The sequence below is a fragment of the Aspergillus ibericus genome (genome assembly GCF_003184845.1).
Source record: "Aspergillus ibericus CBS 121593 unplaced genomic scaffold BO80scaffold_62, whole genome shotgun sequence".
Classification (NCBI taxonomy): domain Eukaryota; kingdom Fungi; phylum Ascomycota; class Eurotiomycetes; order Eurotiales; family Aspergillaceae; genus Aspergillus; species Aspergillus ibericus.
Genome location: NW_020292160.1, coordinates 1 through 17,628, shown reverse-complemented (window position 1 = coordinate 17,628; position 17,628 = coordinate 1). Strand labels below are relative to the sequence as shown.

The following is a 17,628-nucleotide window of genomic DNA, read 5'->3' as shown; positions in this document are numbered from 1 at the left end:
TCGTCCGCCGAGCTCGGGCGAACCGACCACCAGCCGAAATCCTTCCGTCAGACCATGACTTCTTCCGTTCCTCATCATCCTTCCAGTCCAACTTCATCCGATTTAATCGCTGGACAATGGACGATGGCCCCATGTCCAAGCGGAGAAAGGTTCGCAAAGGTACTCGGAGCTGCTGGGAGTGCAAACGGTGAAAGGTGCGGTGCATCTACAGCTCCCCCGCCAACCTCGTCTGCGATCACTGCAGGCGACGGGGGTCAACATGCGTCAGCCAGGAGCATTCAGAGAGCCCAGAGCCATCCAGAGGCAGTCAGGTCGAGGTTCATCTCTCCCTGACTAGCATCAGCACCTGAGCTCTGCACCCGCTACAAGATGCAACACAGAAGAAGCAGCTACATCACCCGTTCCTAGAAGACTGCATCACTGCGCAGGGGGCAACTTTCGAATATGATCATGAGCGCGGCGTCAGCTTAGACTATGCAGGCGTGTATATCTCTATAAATACTCAAGGCCTTACTCCACTATCATTAATAAGTAGTTATTACCACTGTTCAGTCTTGTCACCCTATTTCGGTCTATCATCCTCATCTCATTGAACATACAATGAACCACAACCCCAACTCTTAATATCGTAAGCGCAGCTAAACAACCAACTCTTCCATACTAAAACTCAATCATGCTTCATTCAATTCAATCATATAATTACAGACCCCACTACACCCATCTCTCCATCCCATCTATCTCTATCCTCTACCCACCATTCACATTCCCTCTCAACCCACCCCCCAAAATCAAATCCAACACTAACCCTAACCTTAATCCACCTAAACAGCCTTCCAAATCTCCCACCCCGAAAGCAGTGTACTCACCACCATCCCGACCCCCACCCCCACGCCCCCCTGCTCCATCGCAATCCACCCGAGAAACGTCCCAGGGATGAGTAAATCACACGCATCGACCAATACCTTCTTGAATAGACTGGAAGAACTGACCCTTCCACGGGTCATTTTAGTTTCATGCGTCTTTCCCTCCTTCTCCGGATCGTTCTTCTGCGCAGAAAACACCAGTGAAATGAACGCCCACCCCGACTCCAGCATCGAAACCCCCAACGCATAAAACCAGAACTTATTCGCCTCCGTCAGGAGAGTCTGGTTCCAGGTGTCAGGGAGGGGGGAGATGGATGTTGCGTGGAGCTATTTATTCCTTATTAGTATTCATTCATTCATTCATTCATTCCATATATCATAGCATAGCATAGAACGTAACTCTCTCACTCATATCAACCATGACAATATTCCATTCCATGAGAAGGGATCACAGCAATCCATCCAACCATAAACCAAAATAGACAGAGTGGTAAAGGGGAAGGTGATGGGGGGAGGGGGGAGGGGGGAACTTACTAACGTCAAATCCTCCAACAGAAAATACCACCCGAAACAACCCCATTTCGTGATTTCTAGGACGATGCGTAGTAACTCACCCCATGTATCACTGGGAGATGTTGGAGATGGTGTAGATGGTGTGCCTAATAATGCGAATCCTCGGTGGAAACAGTCAATGAAGTTGAAGAAGCGGAGGAATCGGCGTGCTACAATCCATCATCAATATATATATATATCTTTCCGTTCGTCCACTTCTCTCCCTCGGTTTCTTTTTTCGTAGATGTATTTTTCCCTTCATTTCATACCATAAGGTGAGGGAGTAGGGTAGGTAGGAGTAGATAAAGAAGGGGAGGGACCTACTCAGCGCCAACTGCTGCTTCGCGATCCCGACTCTGAGCACCGCCACAGAATCCAAATCCGGGATCTGGAGAGCAAGTACGCAGAGGGATTGGATCAATCGGAGGGTTTTTTCTAAGCCCGGGGTGGTGCGCGTGAAGCGGGTGAGGTGGGAGGACATCTCTCTTCCTTCCTTTTTTTTTCTAGGGTTTGGGTTGGGGTGGTTTGGTCTCTAGTGATGAAGATTGTGTATATATGTATTTATTGAGGGTGAGAGGGTTATGTATAATTCATGGGTATGGGTGGTGGTAAGGATAGGGAGGGTGAATAGTCACGGGTAAATAGACACTCCCGTAAGAGGCAGTGTTGGCGGTATCGCGATATCGGGTCAGCCGCTTATCTGATCCATCGATCAATCACTATCGCATCACAATCAGGATTACACTACCACCTATGGCAGACTTGCAAAAAAACTATAATCTAATACTGCAACTACACTATCTACCGCCCCTTTCCACCCGAAATATCCTGTCCCAAGCGATATCCACCCACCTTCTCCCACTCGACCTTCTGTCTCGTGATCGGCAACTGTCTCCGCAGTCCCTTGAACGCCCCCTCCGCCGTATTCACAAACGTCCGATTCAACTCCTCCTGATAATCCCGTTCCGCAGCCGCAATCTTCGAGATAATCGCTCCAGCATCCGCCGACGGCACCGACAGACTCACCGGCTTGGTGGTATTCAGCGCCACGTTACCATCTTCGTAGTAGTGCACGTCGACCTTGATCTGGCCGGAGATGGTGGTGGATGAACCCACGGGGAGGGTGTAAATCGCGCGGAAGCGGCCGTTCCTGTACAGTACATCAATACAGCATTCCCAAGAGTACTAGGACGGGTGGGGGATACCAGTAGTTATTCGGCGAGTAGCGGTTCGCAACCAGCACAATCGCCACGGCACTATCATCCTCAATAGGATAGACGCCGTACGAGCACGAGCGGTAATGTTCGGCGGCGTGTGCGGAGAGGGATTTGAGGAGGGATTTACTTCCTCTCGTCAGCCATTATTCCAGATTCTCCCAGGAGTTGGGAACCTTACATCAAGTCGGCATTCTGTGACTCCAGAACATACGACTGTGCCGCGGATGCTTCCTATCCCAATATCAATATCCCATCTCTCTCTCCCGGCTGGGAGACCCACCTGCGTAATATGATCCACCTCAAACGACGTCTGGCTCTCAACGTCAAAGTACCGGTTCCCCTCGAGCTTGTTGTATTCGCTGATCAGGACCTGTGGGTGTCAGGGTCGGCCCAGATATCGGCTTCGGTAGAATCAGGCCTACCTCCTGACTGGCGCCCGGAAGCTTCACGGTCGCGAGCTGGGTCTCGTTGTAACGCTCAAAGGCCGGAGCGAGGGAGGGGATGATGTCGGGGCCGTCGGAGGTGAGGGCTTTCACGTCTGCAGAGCTGCTTAGTGCGGGGGGGACAAAGGGATCGGATTGGCGTACCTGCAACGACATCTGCGAGCTGAGTCTCGTTAGTTGATTAGGGGATACAGTATAGGAGAGGAGATGAGGGGATGAGGGGGGTACCTCGCCGGGCGGAGCACCCTCGATGAAGGAGGATGCGAGTTCGATGGTGGATGCCATGTTCGTGTATGGCGTGCAGCTGGGTGATTAAAGGGTAGATAGAGAAGCAGGTTATCAGGAGGCAGAGTGAGGGGCAGCTGTTGGAGAGCTGGAGCTCCGCTGCCACCGCCGACGGAGCTACGGTTAGCGCGACTCCGCCGCCGCACGTGGCCGACGCGGCTATCCTCTACGGAGTAGGGAGTATACTCACTGTCTTACCATATAGTTACACACATCACATGGATAAGGTATAGGATTACATTATATTACGGACTATCCCAAGTAACCACCCGAAATGCACCCAACTCCAACTCGCTAACAGACGGTCCATGTCTACAATAAGCCGGCAGCCAGCTACTCGATGCTCATGTTCATAAACCCATCGTTGGTCTCGGTCATTCCTTGCAACCCAACCCGCTTGAGGGTCCCGGTATGGTTGTTGCCATTTCGCGGGCCATTGTCTGTCCCCGGCCGATCCGGGAAGAGTGAGCCCAGGTTCGATCGCGGCGCTCCCCAGATGCTCGGGCTGGTGTCCTTGACAACCGGAGAGTTCGGCATGATGGGACTGCTCTGCGCACTCATGCTGGGAGACACTGCCCGTCGTTTGAACAGGTTCGGGTCAAAATCATCATCCCGTCGACGCTTCCGCTTGAAGTCGCCCAGAAATCCCGAATGGGCGCCCTGCGCGTCACTCCGCGAGCTGGGCCGCTCGCTCGGTTTGGCAAACTCGGTGTGAGATCCCACCGTGGTAGACGGGGTCAGGTCCATCGCCAGGTCATCCTCCGAGACCGAGGAAGCCCCGTGTCGACGTTGGGGCGGGGGCGGCGTGCGGTAGCGCTCGTCAAACGAGTTCCAGAACTCGACGCCGCCCGAGTTTCTATTCGCCTGGTCGATGAATTTTGGTTCGTCCGGCGTGGTGGTTCCACCTTTTCCAGGTACATCCTCCGGAGTATGTCCGGGACCAACGGGGGTGGTATCGAGGGATGACAGCCCACCCGAAGGCGATTTCGCCTGGACCTCAGGCTCGCTCTCTTTCACCTGTCGAATCACCTCGGCTTCCCGCTTCGCTTCACTATCAATGGGGGCAGACTCCTCCATCAGCGCGGCCCGAATACGCGCAAATGTCTTCGTTTTAGGCTAGATACAGTTAGCAGCAATCACACGACGGTAGAGGCACGTACTAGTAGACTCCCCCGGCGGGTGACAGCCCGTCGGATCACCCCTAGAGGCCCGCCCTCGGAGTTCGATGTACTCGGGCTCTGTCCACGCGCAGCGCGGTTCTCTCCCTCATCGCTGACATCCGACAGCCGCAAGTCCCGCGTGCCCAGACTCAGACTTCCCCGTCGGGGCCCAGTGCCAAAGTATCCGTTCTGGCCCTCGATGCTCTTCATCACAGGCGGGGACAGCGGCCCCGGACTTTGTTTGGAACTGCCACTGGCACTGCTGGAACTGTGTCGGCTGCGTCCCTTGCGGAACCGGGCCCGCTGGAAGCTCATCAGACTCGCCGCGGCCTGCGAGTAGCCGCCCATCCACTCGTTCCCCGGACTCGACACATTCCCGACCGCAAAAGGACTCATCCCGCCTCCCAACCGCTTGGCCTGGGGCGTATTCGTAATCATCATGTCATCCCGATCGCCGACCATGGGCTCATCATCCTCTTCACTACTGCTCGTGTCCGATTCCATCATATTGACACTAGACACCGAGCTCGAGATCGTAGCCCGATCGGCCGGGTTGGAAGTGGAGAACTGAAGCCCGGAGGTCGAGCCGGGCGAACCACGCCGCTGCGGGATATTGACACCTCGGCCACCAATCGTCGGGGACGAGTCCGGGGACGCTTCAGCAAGGGTCGAATGATGAAGATTGGTGCAGGCCCGCGAAAAGTCCAGACCCCGCGACCGACGGGGCAGGACGGAACCCGGAGAGCCGTAGATGTGAGAGGAGTCAAGTTTCGGTGAGAGCGGGGCACGATTGGAGACGGACAACGGTCCAGAAGCTCTGGAAGGGAGGTGTAACGAGAGGCCGGGCATGGAGGGCCGCTGGGGCGTCGCGGGGGTGGCGGGCGTCGACGAGAGGGAGGAATCATCTTTGCTGGGAGGTCGGGTATCGTCGTGCTGGATCGGCAGCGCGGAAACTGGTTTTGCCGCGTCGCTCAAGGAACGGGTGTTCGGTGAGGGACGCAATGGAGGCCCAAGTGTCGCCGCAGTCTTGTCTCCGGGCTGGTCGGGGTCGGTGCCTGAACCGGTTTGCTCGGTCCGCTGCGACAGTTGTTCGCTGAGCCGGCTCGCAAATGGAATGGCCAGGCTGTGCGATAGAGTTGAGGGGTTGGTGGACGACGTCATCTTCACGAACGGGAAACCACTCTTACACGTGTACGCCTCAGACCGCATACACCATGGTGAGTCTCACGCAATGACTGGCGGTGATTCAGGTGGGATATCGGGGATGGTGGCTGTGACTGTGACGGGAGAGTAGTACAGACGGTGGCGGTGATAGCTGCGGGAGGATCGTTCCGGCTATCGTCTAGATAGAATGGAAGAATGAGCAGCAACGCATGATCGAGATAACACGAGAGTAGACGCGGTTGAGGCCATCCGCAAGAGCGCCTCGAGGCTCGCCTGCCTTGGCTCATCCGCGCCCTGACGTCCTCCGCCCCGTCCGGCCAATCACCGCGCGTCTGCCCCGCCTTCTTGCCAGTCTCTCTGATTGGCGCGGTTAGCTCGTACTATACGGTATGTCAGGACCTACAGTGGACAAGAGTGTTGACCATCGAAAGAAAGGAAACCAATATTTATACATGGTCATATATGTTCATATTAAGTGATAGACACATTTATTTCCCACAATCTGCATGTCATTCAGTCATCCAAGCATCAACCATAACCCTCCCCTGTGGAGTGGCTTACGCCAGGCTCATTGCCGTACTAATCGGCGCAACATACCACTCCCAGTCATTACAGCTAGCCATTTCATCCGAGACATCCACTGGAGACCCCTTCAGCATATCGCTGTCTCGGGCTTGCCACACCTTGACAATCACGGCTCTCGTCCGAGCCACATTCGACACGCTGGACTCGGCCATCGCCGCCAACGCGCGTAACACAAGTGGTCGTCCATACACCACAATATCGCCACTAGCATCCCGCCAGACCTCATCATGCAAAGGGTCAAGCTCCACTGCAGCCACAAAAACGGGCCATGTCATGCTCACCAGGGAGCCAGAGTCGAGCATGTCGGAAACAAGTCGCAGGATTCTTCGCACGTAGCCCACAACCAATGGCGTAGACGGCGACGCACCATACAGTGCACAATGCAGGTATAGAACAGCTGCCAATCGCTTTAACTCGGCAGCAGATTGAAGACTCCCGTCATCATCGTCATCGATATCCTGCACGAGACTCTCTAGCCTGCGGCCCAAGGAGGCTGCTCGTTCAGCGAACGATGCGCGGGCGGTGTCAGAGGTGAGCTGTCGTCTCGTACGACTCATTTCCGTAATCGACGACAGAATCGAAACTAGTTCCGGACTACACCCCATCCAGAGGTCGATATGGCGTTCGTTCTCTTGCCAGTAATCGGTCCCAAACAGCACCTCCTCACCGCAGGCGGTGCGTCCCATGACATCCTGAAAGGCGAAGAAGAGCTCAGCAAAGGCAGAGACCGGATCCTGAGCGTGACGAGGGCGTGATAACGTCAGCTGCTGCTGTCTCCGTAGGCGAATCAAGTCTTTGGCACCTTTCAGGTGGATTGTCCAGCGCTGGTCACAGTTGTCCACAATCTCGTACTGGCACAGCATCATCATAATTGCCAACACCTCCGGATCGGCCGAGCAGGCAACTGAGCCCTCAGTGGCCAGGCGGTGACGAAGGCCCCGGAGAGCCTCCGACTTGAGCCGAAGCCCAATTACACTGTAGGACGAGTCGAATCGCGACCAGTGACATGCCCCGAGAGCTTGGATGGCTTTGAAGAGGATAGGAGATGCTGACATGCAGAAGGGAAGGATAATCGAGGCAAATGGAGACAGTAGCTTCGAGCTAGCGGTGGTCCGGGGACACACTTGCTGGAGATAGTAATCAAAGAGGAGCCCTTGATTGGACTCTGAGAGATAAGGAAACATCGACAAAGGCGGGGTCGGTTGTGGAGATAGCGGTGGGACAGATGAGCAGTCGGGGATATCTAGTATCGACAAGGACCAATCCGAACTCTCTTCAAGGAAATCATCCTGCCAAGGACTCTTGCCCTTGTCACGGACCACCAGGGCATTCAACTCATCACAGGCGACATTGACCTCGTAGGGCTGTTCGAAAGTCGAGACCCCACTGTTGACGAACCCCCACGGCTCGACCAGGGGGATCGGACACCATTCCTGATCGTTGAGCAGGAAAGAGGCCGCCGCGGCGGGCGAAGGCTTGGTGGGAGGCCCGCCGGCAGCCCGAGCCTTACTCCAAACGCCGGCTCTGCCAAAGGCTAAGCCGCGGCTGAGGAACTCCGACTCCCATTTCAGGATCAGTTGGGTCGAGCATACTAGGCCCTTCTCGAGGCACCTGGTGCAGATCGGCTTCTTCAGGTCGCAGCGGACTCGACTCGCGCGGCACTCCTTACAGCCACTGCGACTTCGGGTCTTGACCGGACCCACGCGGTCTGCAGCCTTCTTGCGCGGCATCCGACTAGGGATCTTTACATGGCCGGGCAGTCCTGCGGATTGGAGAACTCCTCTGACTCCGGGAAGGGGTTGCAGGAGCACAAACAATCACTCTGGACGGGAAAGACTGCACTTCGGGTCGAGTCAACCGTGGCGAAAAGGCCACACCCAAACGTGACCAAGGAGGGGCACCGGTGATTCAGGGATGGACCGGCGCAACAAGACCGAAGACGACCCAGCAAGATTCCTGCAGGAAGCAATCGATTGGCCTGGGCAGCTCACCGGATAAGAGCTGCAGTGGCTTAATCTCAACGACCAGCGAACAATCCGCGATGCTTATCGACACTTATCGAGACGCTCCGACGTCCCGCCGGCCCGTGACTAATGGCCCAGATAAGGCGGGCCCACCATCTTCCGCTCCGATTAGCGCCTGAGGCACCAACCTGCCGCCTGGCTGGACATACAAGATACTTTGCAGCCATACTCGCCCGAAGGCTGCTTTGAAATGCCATCTATTACTTCGAATCAATCATCTCAAACAGGCTTTAATCGCAGCCAAGCAATGTCGATCATCGCCCATCACATGCAACCCGGGTCAATCTTCAAGTTCGATACCTCCCGCTGTCTGGCCTGCTGCAGGTACCTAAGCCCATGTCGTGGGCCCAAACGTCTCGTTGGCTTTCAATTCCAACCACGGGGTACCCTTGCTATCTACCGTGCCATCGTTTACCGTATTTCCCCACCAGTTGAAGGTAACCCCCGGAAAGGTCAACGCAAAGAAGATCACAATGGCTGCAACGGCAACGCCCGAATCCAGCGCGGCCGAAAGGACATAGTTGTACTTGGCCCACCACAGCGGCTTACGCCCTTTGATGATCTAGATGGTGTTAGAGTGCCAATTGGTTTCTCGGTTCTAAAGGATGGCCTACCTTGTTGAAAATTAGACTGACCACGAATGCCGTGGAGTAATTGATACCCGTCTACCACCGTCAGTTAGCATTGCATATGACTTGCAAGAGGTCCACATACTGCAGGAGGCAGGTTACCGGTCCCCGCAAAGAAAATCGGCCAGTGGATGGCGTCCAGGAACCGTGACTTGGGATATCTCTTGCGCAGGGCAAACGTAATGATAGGGAGCAGTGCCCCAATCCAAAAGAAGTGCAGGAGTCCAGAGTAGATTTTCCCAATATTGTATAGTCGGGAAGGGCCAATTGCTATATCATCGTCAGCGAAGCTCTGTGTAACCGAAGGGCTGACCCTACCTCCCCACAAAACTGCACTGTTGTAGTTGACCCGGCCTTGAGGACAGGTGAAATCATCCGGTTGATCCTCGGAGCATACGTCGCTCACATTTCCGAGCATCCATAGCAGGACGCCATCTTCCCAAGTCAGCTGTCAGCCATCATCTTTCAGTCGGCGAAGTTATGGTACTCACTCTGTGTCAAGGTCCCCAGTATGCAGGCAATCAGCTGAGCAACAAACAGAGTTCGGCGCGGGATCTTCATGTACATCCCCAGCTAGTGAAAGTTTTAATGTTAATAGGGACTCATAGCAAAAAGTGTGGACTCGACCAACCTTCATATCTGCGCCGTAATACATAGCTTGACTGAGTCCGGTGTATGCATAGAACTTATTCTTGTCAGTAAACCAACCCTCCGGAAAGCTTAACGAGACTCGTACCTTGAAGATCAAAAGAACAAGGGGTTTTCCTTTCAGAAGGTAACCAGACACAATCTCTCCCAAGACGGTCAGGCAGTTGCTGTTCAGATTCGCCACGGCATATACTGTTCCAACTGGGATTACATAGATAGCAGCCAAGGCCAATGTGATAAATAAACCCCAGAATGGGAGGCCTGTGTCCCATACATATTGGGTCATGATTGCAAGCGCAACAATGATAACCTTTTCCCAGTTAGCCTTTTGCGTCGTCAGGGAAGGAATGTTACCGACCGTCAGAACAGCGTACCACCACCAGGGTACATCGGGATACCGGGAAAGCAGTCTGGCATGAATATCCTTCTTGTTCTCCCCCCGAAATGTACTGATGATATCCTTGGTATGGTACAGTAACACGTGCGTGATCAGGCAAGTTAACACTGCAAACCCTACTCCGTAGCTCAAGGAGAAAGTTACAGGCAGGAAGATCGGGCTATATGCCTTGTACATCTCCTCGCGGATGGCACCCGAGCTGTCCAATATGCGACTTGAATTGTAGAGGCCTCCGGTGTTGTCATATGCGTCAGAGCTCGTGAGTGGGAGATATGCTGTGTACCATGTATTGGTATAGTAAAGGATTGGAGCTGCAATAGCATATATGCAGAACCAGCCTGCAAAAACGTTGGCTTGAGCCCAGTATGGGATAGTCAGGGGTGAAGTGTTGTAGGCAATCTGGCTCCAATCAAAAGTCGTTGGCATGTACCCCAGGCCCGTCGTCATGCCGAAGAGATTGTTGACGACCTTGTTGTCTGTACCGATGTCAGCGGAGCTACCTTCTTCTTATATGGGGCACGTACTAGGAGCTGCCCAGCAAATAAAGGCGAATGTACTCAGCCCGGTAAAGATATAGCCAGGGAACCAGTACCAGCAGAAACTTCCAATACAGGCGTACAAGAAGAACCGGTACCGGGAGATCTTCCAGCCGTCGGCCATTGGGTTTGCACCGCTGTGTAGTGTTTGGAAGAGCGCAGCATTCGCCAATGTGGAAGGCCAGATCTGATGCAGTCAGTCAAGCTAGTCTGATGATCGATCTTGCAAGACCTACCATCTGAGGAGGCTCAATGATGTATCGATAGGACAGCCCAGCAAGACCAAGGCCAAACAGCTGCATAGATAGCGACAGCAGGATTTGATACCCGACCGGCGTTGACATCTTCAGATACACTTTTTGTGCCTGGATAATAGCACTAGCCTGGTATGTGTCAGTCTCTCGTTCGCATCCTTCAATGGACAAGACTCACCCAGGATTGGTTGAAACTGAGATTAGACATGATCGTAATCACAGCATGCTCCTTGATATTGAAATGGTGGTCCGGGTTTATGTCCAAATCCCAGCGTCCAAATAAGCGGACCTTCATGATAGGCAGTGCTTTGGCGAAAAAGCAACCCACAGGGTAACTGAGCAGCTGCGCCACAAGGGATGTAATTGTCACACTTGGATATCGCATGGAGAAGAACTGGTTAACACCTGTACCGAGCTGGAAGATTGTCAGTAAGCGATAGCGTGAGCCCATAGTATACCTACAAGAGTAAAGACGACACCCAGAAACCACATCCGAAAAGTGTTCACTGGCAAGGTAGGGTCATCCGTGTTTGGCACGTTAGCTCGCACCTCCAGGTAAGGGGAGTTGTCCGAGTCAATGGTATATTCAACATTGCTGCTTTCGCCAAGGGCAATTTCCAAGGCATCCTCAGTGGCCACGGGCTTCTTAGAAACGCCATCGTCGCACAAAGTTGGATCCCCCGAATATTCCTCGACATCTGCATCTTGCAGTCTCTCTGGCAGATAGCGAGCCATGAATAGGTCCTATCATGCGCTCCTCACTGCAATATTCTTCCGACGAACAAGAACTGGCAAATTCGTTCCGGTTACGCTGTCGCGGGCTAAAATGTAGCCCATCCGGCAGTCGCGTTCTCCCCTTTTATAGCGGGATACTGCCGCCATAACTTAGCCGGGATATCGTATCAACGGCTTCCATATCACAGAGCAGATAGGCTCAAGGCAGCGGCGAGATAGAGAGTTCAGTCTATGGAAGGCTTATCCTGATAGAAATGCCGAGCAATCACCACGGGACAAGCCCTAATACGAGGGAAAAGACAAGGTGCGGCAGCAACCATTATTGGGCTCATGGCGAGCCAGAACAAGCCACCGACCGGCTGCGTAAGATTCCAGGAGCAATTGAGTAAGGTCCAAGCGAACGAATAACCGGCAACGACGGGGTAAAGGCGCCCATGCATCCAGCTAAAGCCTTATTCAGAACAAGGCCGGGCTGTGGCCATTCTAGTCCTATCTCGCATCTAGGCTAATGCAGTCTATTCGCCATCCGCCAGTTGTGCCACTGCCGGCGGGGGTATTTCGGTCTTGCTCCGGACGCCAGACTTGGGCGGCCGACCTCGGCGGGCGAGCGGGCCTGCAAAGCACGCAGCGATAAAGCTCCGGTGGGCCAGGGATAAGATGGGTTGGACTGTGCACGCGGGGAGGGTTTGTGTTAGTTGAGGGTCGGTCTCATAGGGTAACCAGGCGGTGGCCACGGCTCGATAAGCACGCGTGGACCTTCCTGCCTATCAGTGGGTGGGAAGCTGCCGACATCTGATGATCCATTGGCCCTCATTCTCGCCATCGTCGTACCGTAGTATAAAAGGCCATTCCAGTAGTCCTGTGAAGCCATTCTCTGGTGATTACCAGCAAGTTGCTTTCTCACACTTCCTCATTTCAAGAGTTCCCCACTGGAGCGGCATTGATCGAGGATTCTTTTTCCCCTCCCCCACCGTTATCACGGTCGCTTGCCACGAGACACAATACACGATGGCCATCACTAAATCTTCCTCAATCCTCATTGTTGGCGCCGGTACCTGGGGTTGCTCAACAGCGCTTCACCTGGCTCGCAGAGGTTACACCAACGTGACCGTCCTGGATCCCTACCCTGTCCCGTCCGCCATTTCCGCCGGAAACGATGTCAACAAGGTTATTTCCTCCGGTCAGTACAGCAACAGAAAGGACGAGATTGAGGTGAATGAAATCCTGGGAGAACAAGCTTTCCAGGGCTGGAAGAACGACCCTCTCTTCCAACCGTACTATCACGATGTTGGTCTTCTCATGTCCGCTTGCACCTCAGCCGGCCTGGACCGCCTTGGTGTCCGAGTGAGGCCTGACGAGGATCCCAACATTGTTGAAATGTCGCAGCCAGAGCAATTTCGCGACTTGGCTCCTGCTGTGCTCAAGGGTGATTTCCCTGGATGGAAGGGATACTTCCTTCGTTCCGGGGCCGGTTGGGCCCACGCTCGCAACGCTCTGGTTGCTGCTGCAAGGGAAGCACAAAGACTGGGGGTCAAGTTTGTGGCGGGATCGCCAGCTGGCAGAGTCATCACTCTGATTTTCGAGAACAACGACGTCAAGGGTGCCGTAACTGCAGATGGAAAAATCTGGCGCGCAGAGCAAACAATCCTGTGCGCTGGTGCAAATGCAGGACAGTTCTTAGATTTCAAGGACCAGCTGCGCCCCACTGCGTGGACGCTCGTACACATCGCCTTGAAGCCCGAGGAGCGCGTGCTCTACAAGGACATGCCAGTCATCTTCAATATTGAAAAGGGATTCTTCTTCGAGCCGGATGAGGAGCGTGGGGAGATCAAGATCTGTGATGAGCATCCCGGATACACAAACATGGTCCAATCCCCGGATGGGAAGTTACAAAGTCTTCCATTTGAGAAGACACAGGTCCCCTTGGAGTCCGAGAAGAGGGTTCGTGCGCTGCTCAGAGAGACGGTGCCTCAATTGGCAGACCGCCCGTTTAGCTTCGCAAGAATCTGTTGGTGTGCGGACACCGCAAACCGCGAGTTCATCATCGACCGTCACCCCCAGCATAAATCACTCATTCTGGGGTGCGGTGCTTCTGGCAGAGGTAGGTCCCCTTGTTCGTGAGACATACACCCTTGGATTGCTGACTGATCGTCGAACAGGCTACAAGTACCTACCATCGATCGGAGGTCTGATCGTCGATGCCTTGGAGGGCAAGGTCCCTCAGAAGATCCATGAGCTCATCAAATGGAGCCCGGAGGTTGCTTCGGACAGAAACTGGAACGACACCCTGGGCCGATTTGGAGGACCCAACAGGGTGATGGACTTCCACGAGGTCAAGGAATGGACCAATGTACAGCATAGAGACATTTCCAAGTTGTAAAAATAATGACATATAATGAATATCCCAAAGCTGCCGGCATCAAGCGGACGAGAAGGATGTATTCTAGAAAACAACAAGCGAAAGCCAATTCGGAAAGAATAGTACATCGACATTTGAGACTCTAGGGTATCATAGAACAAAACACACAATGACGGGAAATGAGTTCAAATCTACCGTTTTTAAGTTGCGGCTTCCGCAAGTTGGTAGGACTCCCGGGCATCCCACGGACGGGTGGCAGATCCATGGCCTGGTAACTGCTGCTCCTCGTCACCAGGAAGCTTAGAGAAGCCATCCGGTCCGATAATCTCGTCTCTTCCATAAGGGCTCTCGCAGCTCACGGACCGAAGAGCTGGGTAATAGCGTCGGTAGGAGAAATATGCAACCAGCAATCCGAGAAGTGAACCGCAGGTGACATCGTATACATCGTGGCGGTAATCATCAAGACGAGAGATGGCGATCAATAGAGCGCAGAGAAACGGCACAAAAGCCACGAGACAGCGACAGAGATCGGTCCGTGGTCTAAAAACATGCATCTGACCGGAAAGAAAACTAAACAATCAATCAATATAAGTATGCGGATCAGCGGCATGCAAGCTTACAATGACAGATAGCCCAGCCCGCTAAATGAAAAGCTACTGTGGCCACTGGGGAAACTCCTCCATCCTTCTTGGAGAATGTGCTCGTTAGGTTGAGTACACACGGTCCATGAGACCAAAGAGTCCTCAGGCGTGCCCTTCCTTGGGATACAACGCGAGATCAGATCGGGCCGAGGTCGTCCGACGGCGTTCTTTATGATATCCGTGATGAGGCTCGTTAACATCAGCGCGATGAGGAAGCCAAGTAAGGTGACTTGGACCTTGTGGGGGTATGGGCGAAACACGGCAGCCCAGGCAAGCAGAATGAGGAACGGGATCACTCCGGCATAGATGATGGACCACACTATAGGCTGACATTGGCCTTGAGAAGAAGTGAAGGCGGGAGTAGATCTCACCGACGGGGACTCTCTCCACAATGGCGTAGGGAAACTGGATAGACTTGTTATCTAGGGAGAACATGCGATGAAATGGGGTCGCGAATATTTGAATCTGCAGGGGAGAAATAGTCAGTGCCGTGCCTGAGCCAACCAAGGAGAAAGTTCAAGACGTCCCAGTATCCAGGCGCCTACAATGCAGGCTAGCGCGACAGTGTCGACGACCGGGTACGAGCGTTGGTAGAGACGGGACATTGTGCCAGTTGCCTCAGCCACCGGAGAGCGGGGACTTGCTGAGCCAGCAGCAAGACCACTGCGAGGCATTCTGTGGGTTCAGTTGAGGGAAACCGGCGAAAGGCAACGCCTGGATAGATAGATGCGGTGGTTGGTAAGGAAAGAGTACCAGCAACCATGAGAGGTGGCCTGGCCGCCTGAGAGCACGGGCCAGCCACACCGGATCTCCGCATTGCGCCGCCTGGGACTTGGCCACAAACACCACCTTCATCCTCAACAACTCGGCCCCTTCGCCGCGACGTGCCCTTCAGTCATTCCCTCCGGCCGTTCCACTGCAGCAAACATCATGGCCGACGCTGGTCAGCCACGGACCCTCGCAACTGCGTTTGCCCCGCCGCCCCCGCTCTGGAAACATTTCACGCCCGACAATCTCAAGAAGCTCGAGGAGATCAAGAAGGAAGCGTCAAAAGGGGAGGATGGGAAGCCACAGCGAAGAAAATGGTCGCCAGCTGAACTACGCGCCCTGGACGTACCGCCAGAGCTTCGGTTTCTCGTGCCCCCAGAGATACCTAGCTCCGGACATTACAGCGTGTTTGGAGAACTCCAAAGCGTACGTTCGCAATTGCTCTCTAGCTGTTACCCTACTAATGCAACAATTCATAGCTCTCGACCGCTCTTCCATCCCTGAAGGATCAGGGCATCACTCAGCTTTACCCCTCGTCCCCGCCAGCAGAGACCGACCGTCAATCGCCTTCAGAGCCGTCTCGACCGCTCAACCACGCATACTATCTCCTGAAGATCAGCAAATCCCTCCTTTTGAACTTTCTCGAATTCGTGGGCGTTCTTTCGGTGTCTCCGGAGCAATTTGAATCCAAAGTTGAGGACTTGCGCAACCTGTTCATCAACGCGCATCATCTTCTGAACTTGTATCGACCACACCAAGCTCGGGAATCGCTGATCATGATGATGGAAGAGCAATTGAGCCGAACGAGGGAAGAAATTCAGCAGATGGACAAGTTGAAGGCCGAGATTACGAGTGTCCTCGAACGTTTGGAAGCCGATGGGATAGCCGCGCAGTCGCCTGCCCAACAATCAGAGGAGGACGGCAGAAAGGATGCCACATCAAACGAGAAGGCTATTGAAGACGCACGATTGGTTTGGGATCTCCTAGATGGCAAAATTGAGGGTTGAGTGCATTGATGCGGATAAGCTCGGTGTCGAAGCTATCCCCAGGAAGCCTCGGCTTCTTACTAAAAGTCTGTCATGAATGCCCATGACAAGCCGACCTGCAGATTAATACGCCAAACTGCCTTCTACGAGAGCGCGCACAAAGCGAAACGGGTTATGATCTTGTTTGGTCCCATCTCAGCCACGACCAATAAGAACAAGTGAAGCAGGCTAAACACAGGCATTTCCTAGCCTTTGTGTATTTCCCAACACCCAAACCCAACTTGGCAGACGCGAATTACAAAACTGGAACAGAGCATCCACTTTGATACCCATAAACCCACCCTCTGCGCTCAGGAACAACAAAGTTCCGCACGCATCACGTGCCGCGCTAATGACGCGCATTTAAAATCCCACCAAAATTTCTCCCGCAACTTTCCTTCAGCCATACAACGACGACCACAACATTCGCCATGGCCAAAGCTGCTCATTGAAGATTGAGCACTCTCCAAAGCTTGATGATGCTTCCAGTTTGCTCAATCCTCAACCTCAGCTTTTAGCGCCACTTCGCAACCCCAATCATATCTAATTGGTAAGTCGAGCAACTTTTCTCTCTTTGTTTTAGCTTATATGATGATTTGCCTTTATCTTTGTTTCAACCCCATCAGAAGTACAGCAATGTACACCTTGATGATAACTGCGCATCTTACCTCTTTTTCTCTGAAATAAGCTTAATCGCTTTGTTGCTATCTTGCAATCACATTGATTGGATGAATCGTCTTGCTGACTCGGTTCAGGTTTGGGTTTCGCTCGCATATATCATGATAGTTAATATGAATCCATTTTTGTTATCCGGAATCATCAACTCTTTCGTAAATCTCGTAAAATTGCTGTAGCTCATTCATCCACACTGGCATCTCATTGCCAATAAATCAATCTGCAATCCTGCACACCAAACCCCTTGCATAGCAATCACAATCTAAAAAGTAACCCCGAAACCAAACGCCAAGTCTACCCACCACAACCATCTAGGTATCATCTATCTACCCACAAAACAAAAACTCCAAATCCTTCAAGTCCCTACTTACCTACCCACCCACCTATGCCGAACGTTCATTCCACGCCTTTTCAATCGCACAACTCGCAAGTCTATACAACTCGGCCACGAAATCCGCCACCATTTTGATGTGCACGATCTCGTTGACGGAGGACGGTTGGCGCAGGAACACCCGTTCCATCATGCTCATGGCTATTTTGAGCAGGCCCAGGTCTTTGGTGGCTTGGGGGTCGGAGGGGTTTTGGAGAATGTTGCAGAAGATGGCAAGGAGGGCGGACATGGGGTAGAAGATGAGGGTCCTGGGGTTGTTAGTTATGAGGAAAGGGGG

The 17,628-nt window shown here is 53.4% G+C and overlaps 9 protein-coding genes across 9 annotated transcripts; 2 read left to right on the top strand and 7 right to left on the bottom strand.

The window, feature by feature from the left end:
• Nucleotides 1–821: 821 nt before the first annotated feature.
• Nucleotides 822–2,029, bottom strand: BO80DRAFT_505665 (PEX11 domain protein; the record flags this gene model as incomplete). Its single annotated transcript, XM_025724503.1, has 3 exons — nucleotides 1,740–2,029; nucleotides 1,398–1,585; nucleotides 822–1,190 (listed from the first exon to the last, which is right to left on the bottom strand). The coding sequence occupies exons 1-3, from the start codon at nucleotides 1,894–1,896 to the stop codon at nucleotides 822–824; spliced, it is 714 nt and encodes a 237-aa protein (XP_025570415.1). The 5' UTR covers nucleotides 1,897–2,029.
• Nucleotides 2,030–2,149: 120 nt separating this feature from the next.
• On the bottom strand, nucleotides 2,150–3,436 carry BO80DRAFT_392477 (F-actin-capping protein subunit alpha). Its single transcript, XM_025717217.1, has 7 exons — nucleotides 3,304–3,436; nucleotides 3,220–3,238; nucleotides 3,055–3,170; nucleotides 2,913–3,002; nucleotides 2,811–2,863; nucleotides 2,621–2,758; nucleotides 2,150–2,565 (listed from the first exon to the last, which is right to left on the bottom strand). The coding sequence occupies exons 1-7, from the start codon at nucleotides 3,358–3,360 to the stop codon at nucleotides 2,217–2,219; spliced, it is 822 nt and encodes a 273-aa protein (XP_025570414.1). The 5' UTR covers nucleotides 3,361–3,436; the 3' UTR covers nucleotides 2,150–2,216.
• Nucleotides 3,437–3,581: 145 nt separating this feature from the next.
• On the bottom strand, nucleotides 3,582–5,929 carry BO80DRAFT_429345 (uncharacterized protein). The gene is made up of 2 exons (XM_025720446.1): nucleotides 4,521–5,929; nucleotides 3,582–4,476 (listed from the first exon to the last, which is right to left on the bottom strand). The coding sequence occupies exons 1-2, from the start codon at nucleotides 5,679–5,681 to the stop codon at nucleotides 3,694–3,696; spliced, it is 1,944 nt and encodes a 647-aa protein (XP_025570413.1). The 5' UTR covers nucleotides 5,682–5,929; the 3' UTR covers nucleotides 3,582–3,693.
• A 214-nt stretch (nucleotides 5,930–6,143) lies between these two features.
• Nucleotides 6,144–8,310, bottom strand: BO80DRAFT_241951 (Zn(II)2Cys6 transcription factor). Its single transcript, XM_025714559.1, has one exon. The coding sequence runs from the start codon at nucleotides 7,997–7,999 to the stop codon at nucleotides 6,242–6,244; it is 1,758 nt and encodes a 585-aa protein (XP_025570412.1). The 5' UTR covers nucleotides 8,000–8,310; the 3' UTR covers nucleotides 6,144–6,241.
• Nucleotides 8,311–11,604, bottom strand: optE (small oligopeptide transporter, OPT family). Its single transcript, XM_025714558.1, has 12 exons — nucleotides 11,220–11,604; nucleotides 10,936–11,172; nucleotides 10,740–10,886; nucleotides 10,492–10,690; nucleotides 9,929–10,443; nucleotides 9,659–9,880; nucleotides 9,554–9,607; nucleotides 9,414–9,495; nucleotides 9,241–9,357; nucleotides 9,008–9,192; nucleotides 8,908–8,958; nucleotides 8,311–8,855 (listed from the first exon to the last, which is right to left on the bottom strand). The coding sequence occupies exons 1-12, from the start codon at nucleotides 11,490–11,492 to the stop codon at nucleotides 8,622–8,624; spliced, it is 2,316 nt and encodes a 771-aa protein (XP_025570411.1). The 5' UTR covers nucleotides 11,493–11,604; the 3' UTR covers nucleotides 8,311–8,621.
• Nucleotides 11,605–12,366: 762 nt separating this feature from the next.
• Nucleotides 12,367–13,924, top strand: BO80DRAFT_429342 (NAD(P)/FAD-dependent oxidoreductase). The gene is made up of 2 exons (XM_025720445.1): nucleotides 12,367–13,593; nucleotides 13,652–13,924. Exons 1-2 carry the CDS (start codon nucleotides 12,501–12,503, stop codon nucleotides 13,870–13,872), a joined length of 1,314 nt encoding a protein of 437 aa, XP_025570410.1. The 5' UTR covers nucleotides 12,367–12,500; the 3' UTR covers nucleotides 13,873–13,924.
• BO80DRAFT_485238 (phosphatase PAP2 family protein) lies at nucleotides 13,638–15,166 on the bottom strand (the record flags this gene model as incomplete). Its single annotated transcript, XM_025723487.1, has 4 exons — nucleotides 13,638–14,421; nucleotides 14,472–14,818; nucleotides 14,868–14,986; nucleotides 15,016–15,166. The coding sequence occupies 4 exons, from the start codon at nucleotides 15,164–15,166 to the stop codon at nucleotides 14,052–14,054; spliced, it is 987 nt and encodes a 328-aa protein (XP_025570409.1). The 3' UTR covers nucleotides 13,638–14,051.
• Nucleotides 15,167–15,422: 256 nt separating this feature from the next.
• On the top strand, nucleotides 15,423–16,267 carry med7 (mediator complex subunit MED7; the record flags this gene model as incomplete). Its single annotated transcript, XM_025716273.1, has 2 exons — nucleotides 15,423–15,686; nucleotides 15,740–16,267. 2 exons carry the CDS (start codon nucleotides 15,423–15,425, stop codon nucleotides 16,265–16,267), a joined length of 792 nt encoding a protein of 263 aa, XP_025570408.1.
• Nucleotides 16,268–17,343: 1,076 nt separating this feature from the next.
• BO80DRAFT_449545 (putative C6 transcription factor) lies at nucleotides 17,344–17,598 on the bottom strand (the record flags this gene model as incomplete). Its single annotated transcript, XM_025721749.1, has 1 exon — nucleotides 17,344–17,598. A coding segment is annotated over one exon (255 nt), but the record flags the coding sequence as incomplete, so codon positions are not given.
• Nucleotides 17,599–17,628: the final 30 nt, after the last annotated feature.

Bases quoted from the DNA above. Each gene is read 5' to 3' on its own strand.
- BO80DRAFT_392477 (XM_025717217.1), bottom strand. From the start codon at position 3,360: ATGGCATCCACCATCGAACTCGCATCCTCCTTCATCGAGGGTGCTCCG. The intron at 2,864-2,912 runs GTGGGTCTCCCA...ATATTGGGATAG, and splicing joins AGGTGGATCATATTACGCAG to GAAGCATCCGCGGCACAGTC. The intron at 2,566-2,620 runs GTATCCCCCACC...TGTACTGTACAG, and splicing joins TACTCGCCGAATAACTACTG to GAACGGCCGCTTCCGCGCGA.
- BO80DRAFT_429345 (XM_025720446.1), bottom strand. From the start codon at position 5,681: ATGACGTCGTCCACCAACCCCTCAACTCTATCGCACAGCCTGGCCATT. The intron at 4,477-4,520 runs GTACGTGCCTCT...AACTGTATCTAG, and splicing joins CCCGCCGGGGGAGTCTACTA to CCTAAAACGAAGACATTTGC.
- BO80DRAFT_241951 (XM_025714559.1), bottom strand. From the start codon at position 7,999: ATGCCGCGCAAGAAGGCTGCAGACCGCGTGGGTCCGGTCAAGACCCGA.
- optE (XM_025714558.1), bottom strand. From the start codon at position 11,492: ATGGCTCGCTATCTGCCAGAGAGACTGCAAGATGCAGATGTCGAGGAA. The intron at 11,173-11,219 runs GTAGGTATACTA...ACAATCTTCCAG, and splicing joins TGGGTGTCGTCTTTACTCTT to CTCGGTACAGGTGTTAACCA. The intron at 9,358-9,413 runs GTGAGTACCATA...TGACTTGGGAAG, and splicing joins ACTGGGGACCTTGACACAGA to ATGGCGTCCTGCTATGGATG.
- BO80DRAFT_429342 (XM_025720445.1), top strand. From the start codon at position 12,501: ATGGCCATCACTAAATCTTCCTCAATCCTCATTGTTGGCGCCGGTACC. The intron at 13,594-13,651 runs GTAGGTCCCCTT...ATCGTCGAACAG, and splicing joins GTGCGGTGCTTCTGGCAGAG to GCTACAAGTACCTACCATCG.